The sequence below is a fragment of the Empidonax traillii genome, unplaced genomic scaffold (assembly GCF_003031625.1).
Source record: "Empidonax traillii isolate 1590-97213 ecotype Southwest subspecies unplaced genomic scaffold, ASM303162v1 scaffold361:size2146424, whole genome shotgun sequence".
Taxonomy (NCBI): Eukaryota; Metazoa; Chordata; class Aves; order Passeriformes; family Tyrannidae; genus Empidonax; species Empidonax traillii.
Genome location: NW_020955554.1, coordinates 2,128,530 through 2,137,457, shown reverse-complemented (window position 1 = coordinate 2,137,457; position 8,928 = coordinate 2,128,530). Strand labels below are relative to the sequence as shown.

The 8,928-nt window shown below is 39.9% G+C and overlaps 1 protein-coding gene across 2 annotated transcripts in view; it reads left to right on the top strand.

The window, feature by feature from the left end:
* The window catches only part of TOP3B (DNA topoisomerase III beta), a 15,604-nt gene extending 7,943 nt beyond the window's left edge, over window positions 1-7,661 (top strand). Inside the window, exons 8-17 of one of the 2 annotated variants that reach the window (XM_027892640.1) lie at window positions 479-569; window positions 1,408-1,562; window positions 1,740-1,845; window positions 3,005-3,151; window positions 3,841-4,014; window positions 4,818-4,946; window positions 5,172-5,321; window positions 5,732-5,832; window positions 6,072-6,273; window positions 7,145-7,661. In XM_027892640.1, coding sequence (XP_027748441.1) covers window positions 479-569; window positions 1,408-1,562; window positions 1,740-1,845; window positions 3,005-3,151; window positions 3,841-4,014; window positions 4,818-4,946; window positions 5,172-5,321; window positions 5,732-5,832; window positions 6,072-6,273; window positions 7,145-7,626 — 1,737 coding nt within the window. In that variant the 3' untranslated portion in view covers window positions 7,627-7,661. The remainder of the gene's footprint in view (window positions 1-478; window positions 570-1,407; window positions 1,563-1,739; window positions 1,846-3,004; window positions 3,152-3,840; window positions 4,015-4,817; window positions 4,947-5,171; window positions 5,322-5,731; window positions 5,833-6,071; window positions 6,274-7,144) is intronic. The other variant, XM_027892641.1, reaches the window with a different exon arrangement.
* The last annotated feature ends 1,267 nt before the right edge of the window (window positions 7,662-8,928 follow it).

The following is an 8,928-nucleotide window of genomic DNA, read 5'->3' as shown; positions in this document are numbered from 1 at the left end:
TAATCATGTGTATGGTCTTTATAGCCAATTAACTTCTAGCTCTGCTCTATTCAATATTTGCTTGACAGTGTGTTTGGATTTCAGAGCATATAGACGTCAAGGTTCAAAGACTGCTTGGAGCTTTTAAAAATCTGGATCCTTATAGTTAGGGCCATGAGCACTAAATCCTTGTAGTATGCTGAGGTAAATGGGAAGACAGCAATAAGCTGCCTTGCTGCATTCCCAGTTGTAGACCTGATCTAGTTAGTCTCTAGCGCAAAGGATCTTTAGGACTTTAATTTTGGAACTTGGTAAAATTACCTCAAGTCAGATTTTCTAATGTAAAAATATATTGGTGGCTTCTGTCTTAAGAAAACAAAGCACATACAACAAGAGTAGACAATGGCAGGTAGGATACATGTTTATAGGCAAGATTGAAATTATACATTTACCAGTTAGGAAACTTCAGAACTTTTACTGGGAAAATGCTGTTTTCTAGGTAGAATCTGTGAGTAAAAAAGAGAAGGTGAAGCAGAGACCACTGGCTCTGAACACGGTAGAAATGCTACGAGTGGCCAGTGCTGCTTTAGGTATGTGCAAAACTTTAGATTTTCACACTGTTTTCAAGCAAAATATTTTGACTTCACAAATGAAATAATCAAGGACATATCAAATATAGTTTGATACTTTCCTCTCCCTATAATAGATCATTTAGATCATTACAGATCATTATATGCCTATTATAGATCAGTTCTGGGCCTCTCAGTTCAGGAAGGATATTAAGGTGCTGAAGCAGGTCCAGAGAAGAGCAATTAGGCTGGTGAAGGGACTGTACACAAGTCCTATGAGGAGAGGCTGAGGGAGCTGGGGTTGTTTAGTCTGGAGAAGAGAAGGCTCAGGGGAGACCTCAGCACTCTCTACAGCTCCCTGAAAGGAGGTTGTTGCCAGGTGGGGGTCGGTCTCTTCTCCCAGGCAGCTCTCAGTAATACAAGAGGGCATGGTCTTAAGCTCTGCCTGGGGAGGTTTAGGTTAGGTATTAGGAAGAAATTCTTTACAGAGAGAATAATCAGACATTGGAATGGGCTGCCCAGGGAAGTGGTGGATTCTCCATCCCCGGTGGTTTTTAAGATGAGACTGAATGTGGCACTTAGTGCCATGGTCTGGTAACCATGGCGGTGTTGGATCAAGGATTGGACTTGATGATCTCAGAGTTCCTTTCCAACCCAGCTGATTCTATGATTATGGGAGAAGGATCAAGTTTAGAAAGCTTGTCAAAAGTGAAATGTTTAGGAAGATCAAGGTGACAGAATACAGAAAGGACAAACTGTGATTTATTTGAGTGCTTGGATAAGGTATATTTTCAGATGCAGCAAACCATAATCACAGTGAATGTGTAGATGATTTTTGTTTTGTCCTATCCCGTCTTAGGAATGGGTCCACAACATGCCATGCAAATAGCAGAGCGTCTTTATACTCAGGGTTATATTAGCTACCCTCGAACAGAAACTACTCATTACCCAGAAAACTTTGACTTGAAAGGATGTCTGAGACAGCAAGCCAGTAATCCTTACTGGGCAGAAACTGTGAGTACATGAAGCAAAACTTGTACTAGCATAATTTGCTAGTGTGTGTTTAGAATAGATCTTATTTGGTGTATTAACACCTCTAGGCCTTTGGAAATTATAAATATCTCTAGTTGCTTTTGTTTATAGATCTTGTTAAGGATTGGATCAGAGTAAGCAATTTCTTTCTTCACCCAGGTAAATGCATTGCTATCAGAAGGCATTAATCGTCCAAGAAAAGGCCATGATGCAGGAGACCATCCTCCCATCACCCCAATGAGAGCTGCAACAGAAGCAGAATTAGGTACAGGCAAATTCAGTAGTGTTGGGACACTGTGTGAAGAAATTAGTTCCTTGAGGTGTAGGTGCCAGTTTGAAAATCACTGAGTTTCAACAGAAAATAAAATTCTTTGAATGGCAGGAAATGAAGAGAGCAAACTTGATCCTAAGCTAAACTTCTGGTGACAGTGAAGTTCAGAGCTGCTCTGCTCTTTAGTAATTGATCCTCAGGACTATAGTATTGCTAAGAAAAAAACAATTAATGCCTACTTTTCTAGGAGAAATTTGCCCCAGAGTAGTAGCTTCCAAGTACTGAAATATTACTATATTTTTGTGCTTGTAAGCCAAACTTCAACCGCATTTTAATTTAGTCTATATGGTTTGTAGGTTTTATATTAAAATATAGTATTTGACTTTTTGTACACTGTGCTCCCTCAAAAGAGGATTTTAAGGTTCTAAGGGAGTGTAGTGAATGAATTGTATTGTTTATTCAGAATAGCTACGATTATTGTAGAAAACAGATACCTATGGTGAAATTATCTCTGTTAAAAAATAGATGCTTTAAAATTTTGAGTAATTGTATGGGCTCCTGAATGACCATTTTTCTTTATACACAGCAAGACAAAACATGCAAAGCACAGGACTAAGAACTGGGAGCTGTTCACAGCAGTGTAACCTTTCAAATATTCCATTCCTATACAGAGATTGTGAATAATGAAACTTTGTTTTGCAAATTAATGTGCATTAGTGTTAATAAGTATTATTTTAGAATGATCTCTTTAAGTTGCCCGGAGTGTCAGTTGCCACCAGGATCACATTTTATGATTTAGATTAGAATGTGGTCTCCAGGGGCACTAAGCAGTAGATATTTTCGGTTTTGTTCATATGTCTTTATTTTAGCAAAAATAGAAAAGTTTTTCCTACTTTGCCCCCTCATTCAAACACATCGCAAAACTGGGAGAGGGCTGGCTAAATTGGCAGTTCTTCTGCAAGTGCATCTGCAGCTCCTGTCTGTGACATAGGCATGAAATTTTAAAGGGGAACTGGACAGACTTTTGAATGTTACTTTCTTTTAGGTACTGGTTTTTCCTGTGATACCTGTGGGAAACTGGTACTTTTTAGAGTAGCTTTTATAGAAATCTGCAGGACTGGAGTTCCACGGCTGAGGTGTTGTTAATCCCCAGGTGGAGACGGGTGGCGACTCTATGAGTACATAACTCGGCACTTCATTGCCACTGTCAGCGCTGACTGCAAGTACCTGCAAACCACCATTTCCTTCAGTATTGGCCCTGAACGATTCACCTGTGTTGGAAAGGTGGTAACTTCACCAGGTAAAACTAATCAGGAGTAAGTAGTTGACTACAGTTGTAATTTTTTTTTCATTAATACATTGAAAGTATAGAAGAGCGAAGCATTGGGAACAAGTGCAATTTTGAAGACATTTTTTGATCTTTCAAAACTAGAGACAAAATCTTGTTTTCGTTTCCGTACTGCAATTATGATAGGAAGAGTCTTATTTTTTATGTAGTAGTCTTAAAGATTTAATGCCAAGATTTACCAGTGTGAAGACCAGTCTTTTTGCAGACAGTAAATGCCTTGTGGCAGATAAATTAGACAAAAGCAGATTTTTTTTCTTGGGCCTCTGTAAAAAGAATGTAGCACTAGTACTGAGATTTTTATGGTAAACTGGCCTAATAGTACTTATTGCATTATTATGACTTCCTGTTTGTGTTTTCTTTTTAAGAAACTCTGTCCATCATTCTGGCACTGTGCTTTTGTTCGTAGAAAGTGTTTGCTTTTTTCAGGCATCAGACTGCTTCAAGACATGCAAAAGTTATATGTTATGTGATGTAGTGAGCGATACTGGCCTCATGTATTTTCTGCCTGATATGGCAGACATGTCTTAACTTTGATCTGTAAAATGCAGCCCATGTTAAAACTAGAAACATATACCTTGACCTTCTGAAAGCTGTGGAGATAAGCTCTCATTGCTTTTGTTTGTTCCTTTCTTTCCCCCCAGGGTTCACAGAAATTATGCCATGGCACAGCATCCCGTTGGAAGAGAGCCTTCCCCACTGTGAGAAAGGAGATCTTTTTCCAATTGGTGAAATAAAGTTGCTGGAAAAGCAAACCAGTCCCCCTGATTACCTGACAGAAGCAGAACTGATCACTCTGATGGAAAAGCATGGCATTGGTAGGAACTTGTTAGACTTATATATCCTGTAATACATCCACCAAGAGTGCAAAGAGTCTGAATCGCCCTTCTGCACCCTCTCTGTCAGTAATGACCCCTCAGCATGCATTTGGGTAGGTGCAGTGATAATCTCTTCCCCTTCAAACCACAGCTGCCTGTAGCTTCTCTCAACAGATGATAGATTGTTTCTTCCCCCACACTCCTTTCTCTTTCTTATCCTTATTTTCAGGAGTTTCTGGCCAAAGCAGTATCCTTTCATAACAAATCCTTGTCACTTCTCTGTCAGAAAGAGCTGGTGTTTGGAAGGAAGCACCTCCCCATTCTTAGGAATGATTTCTTGTCTTTATAGCTTGCTTCAGCTTTGCTGACTTCAGTAATCCTTCTGTATCTTATTATACAATTTGCCACAATGCTACTTTTCATCAATCTGGCTTGTTTCCTTTGAGGTATTTTTATAAAGTTTGTCCAGTTAGAGCAAACATAGCCTCTTACTCCAACATGTTTTTCCAGAATAAATGATCGTGAGAATAAGTGTCTTCCCAATGGTAATTCCTTGGAAGAAATGAAAGGATTAAGGTTAAGACATATGTTTCAGACTTCTAAGAACTGCAAAGGAACATCAGAGTTACTGGAGAGAGAGTAGCTACGCACTGGAAGTTGGGTAACAGTAAGAAAGTATCTGAATTGTAAGCTGTCTTAGGAGCCCTACAATTTGATATTAAACTGGAGAAGTCAGAAGTGAGTAATTTGATGACAACTCTGTTTTGTTCAAGATGGATCTGTTGTTTTCTTTTGTGTGCCAGGAACTGATGCCAGTATTCCAGTCCACATTAACAACATTTGCCAGCGAAACTATGTCACAGTGGAGAGTGGTCGGAGACTAAAGCCTACAAACCTTGGCATTGTTCTGGTTCACGGTTATTACAAAATAGGTCAGTTAAATGCTCTTCCCTTTCCATCCTCTTGCCTTCTTTTCCTTTCACTATCTCAAGGGCTGTCGTCATTGTGTAAGTAGCATTTCTGTCTCAAAATGATGTCTCCAGGAAAGTATTATTAACCGAAGACTATAATAATTAAAACTTTTGTCTTTATTTTGATGACAGTTTCCTACCTCCATTTTTGACCTTGCATTGCTGCTGTCTCTGGTTTTCTGTTAGATGCAGAATTGGTTCTCCCTACGATCCGCAGTGCTGTAGAGAAGCAACTCAACTTAATAGCTCTGGGTAAAGCAAATTATCATCAGGTCCTGGAGCACACCCTTGACATTTTCAAAAGGAAATTTCACTATTTTGTGGATTCTATTGCAGGTAAAAATGTTTACATGCAGAGTTCCCTACAATTATTTAATTGTTGCGTAGAAAATATGTATTAGGTTCCTTTCAGAGTTTTAGGCTTTCTGAAAAGTCATACCAGGACTGGAAGTTTCAAAGTAAGTTGCCCTCCAAAGGGAAATGGACTGAATCCTGTCTCCAAAACTCTAATGCAAATTTATTTCGCTTCTGTGTAGTGGTGAGTTTTTGAAAACTTGAGACTAACTGAACCTAGTGTTTGTGCATGCTCAGTGCAAAACACTGTGTGTTTAAAATGTCTTCATAAACAAGGAAGGGCATTGTGAATAAAATAATTCTGACTTCTTGACAGGTCTTGTAGATGATTTTGTTCAGGTTTCCTCTTAAGAGCTAGAATTCTAACATAAATGTGATTATTTCTTTTGCAGGTATGGATGAACTGATGGAAGTTTCTTTTTCGCCCTTGGCTGCCACGGGAAAACCCCTTTCCCGCTGTGGTAAATGCCATCGTTTCATGAAGTATATTCAGGTAAATTTACTTCATACTTTGAATTTCACTTGCTGGCAGGGGGGGCATTGAGTAGAAACTCCTTTTCTATTACTGAATTTGGGTTAAAATGTTGTTCTCAAAGTGCATTTCTGAAACAAAATACCTAATGGAGTTTTTCCATGGGAAACAAGTTGGAAAGCAGCTCCAGCTGGATGCACTGCAAGTTGTAAACACTATTGACTCTGCAGTTGTTCAGGAGACTTGTGTTCTATTTCCAGGCCAAGCCGAGTCGCCTGCACTGCTCCCACTGTGATGACACCTACAGTCTCCCACAGAACGGTACCATTAAACTCTATAAAGAGCTGCGTTGTCCCCTAGATGACTTTGAGCTGGTGCTGTGGTCATCTGGATCCAGAGGAAAGAGCTATCCACTGTGTCCATATTGTTACAACCATCCTCCTTTCAGGGACATGAAAAAAGGTAGGAATTCTGTAAACATGCAGATATCACCCTCACTTTAAATAAATTAAGTACAGTCTCTGCAATTCGCTTTTTAGGAATTCTAAAACCAGTGTTGCTTCGTAGGGAAGTGCTGTTCAAATTAGATTCTAGATACCTAAAATTCACATCAAACTCACCAAAATTTACCAGTTAATTAATTTTTTACAATTTTTTCTTTATAAAAGAAGTAAGAAATTAATTTACCTACATGCACTGTAGGTGACCTTCAGAACACTCAGCATGCAGTGAAAGACACTGAGATTCTGACACCTTGAAATTGGAGTAGGCTTGGGTAGGACTTTAGATGAAGACCAGGTCTCAAGAAAGTTATGATACTGAGATAAATGGTGTGTCAAAAGCTGTTGAAGGATATAAGAAGAGGTAAAAGTTGCAGTTATTTCGGTAGCTGTGAGATGAAAAGTTACTTAAAGTAGTGCATTGAAGCTCTGAGTAACAGGAGCTTTTCGGCAATTTTTTTATTATCATTTTTTAATTAAAAATGTCTTGGACTAACAGTGAGTTGTTCAAATATAAAGTGGCTGTTAGCTAGGAGCCATGTGTTTAATGGAAAATGTAATTAGTTTTCACTGATTTCATCACTCGTGTCTAAACTGCCTGTATTGTACGGTGGCAGTATCTGGCAACTCTGAAAGCCTGGAGAAATTTTCGAAAAAGGTATTATTTTGAATGTGTGAAGAGGCAAGTTGCCATTTTGGGAGCAGTTTCATTCTTTAGTGATTTTGAAAACATACAGTATACTAAGTTTTTCTGTGTCTCACTTCCTCCAAACTGTGTAGTGTGAGTAGTGCAATGGGTTCCTTGTGGTATGGTTTTACTCTTTTCCTGCCAGGAATGGGCTGTAATGAATGCACCCACCCCACATGCCAGCATTCCCTTAGCATGCTTGGAATTGGGCAGTGCGTTGAGTGTGAGAATGGGGTCCTGGTGCTGGACTCAACGTCAGGGCCCAAGTGGAAGATGGCCTGCAACAAGTGCAACGTCATTGTGCACTTCTTCGAGAACGCCCACAAGGTGCGGGTGTCGCCGGAGACTTGCGACCTGTGTGAAGCCGCGCTCGTGGATGTGGATTTTAACAAAGCCAAATCTCCTCTACCTGGTGATGAGACCCAGCACTCTGGCTGTGTGTTCTGTGACCCTGTGTTCCAAGATCTGGTGGAGCTGAAACATGCAGCCATGAGACACCCCATGCACCGAGGGGGACAAGGGAAAAGGCAAGGGCGGGGAAGGGGCAAAGGCCGGAGGCCTGGAGGAAGAGTCAACCCAAAGAAACCCAAGGACAAAATGGCAGCTCTGGCTGCTTACTTTGTGTAATGGCCACACAGTACTAAATAAACTTCATACAAAAATTTGTTTCTCTTGGAGTTCATTTTTAAGTGTTTTTGATCTTCACTGCTTTCCTGTTCTTAGAACAGTTAAAACACCATAAGTGTTCTATGCCTTGATTTAATTCATAAAACAGATTTTTCTGGATGATCCATTAGTAACTGAGTAAACCTTTAAGCTTTTGATTGGGATTCATTGATACAAGGAGAGCTCTCAAACTATAGGGACACTCAAGGAGTCTACCTGGACTGTTACCTGTGGCTGATAGAAAAGAAATGAAATTTCTCTCTTTTGTCATTTCTGGGGCCTTTGTCAGCAATACAAGTGCCAGGAATAGAAGACCTGATTAAGATCAGCATTATGCTGCTGTAGTCTTTATGTGTGGCATGAGGCTTGCTTCATCTGACTTTGAGTCTTCAAAAATAATAAATGACTAGTAGTTGTCAGATTTTTAAATTACATCTGCAATAGCAAGAGCACGTCTTCAAATCTGTCCCTCTGCTTCATAAGTGAATAATGCCAAGAGACATACAAAATGGAAATTATAAACATGAAGGTGAATATCTGCCTTGAGCAGTGATTCCCAAATTACGAACTGTGCAGCCTGACATGGGATTCACTGGCGACAGAGAGGAAAGACAAGTCTCCACAAAGTAATGTACAGCTCTACTGTGTGTGCATTAACTGAACCAGAGAACACAGCCCAAACTCCACAGCCCCAAGCCTGTTCCTCTGATCAAATGTTTATGCAGTTACAACTCGAACTGTGTTTTAGTAGTGTTGCTTAAAAGATCAAGCCATAGGTAAAAGTTTTTTCAGTAGTGTTTTGGGGTTTTTTTTGGGTGGGTTTTTTTGTTTTTTTCTGTTAAAAACAGTCTTTCCATGTCCTTTAGGCTGGAGCAAGGAGTTTCTTTTCAGAAAGAACCACGCCTGTTTTAAAAATCATCTTCCTCTAGTGCCTTAGAGTCATAGGTCTTGGACTAAACTATAATGGCTTTCAGGCTGCTTGTACTGATTCAGTTCAAGTCCTCTTATTTCCTGTAGCCTGCTCTGGTACACCAGGATACTGCTCTGAATGTCCCTGTGTGCCCAGGTTGCTGCTTTTGCTGGGGCTGTCTGTCAGCTGGGATTTCTGTGGTGCTTGGAAATGGTCCTGAAGTGTGGGGAACCTGTCATTAGTCATTCTTCATGGCTTCTGAGCTGAGTAGGAATGCTTTGCTCTTCCTCCAAGAATTTATTTTGGCTATTTGCAGACAAACTTTGGCTCACAAAAATCTCTGCTTAGTGTTA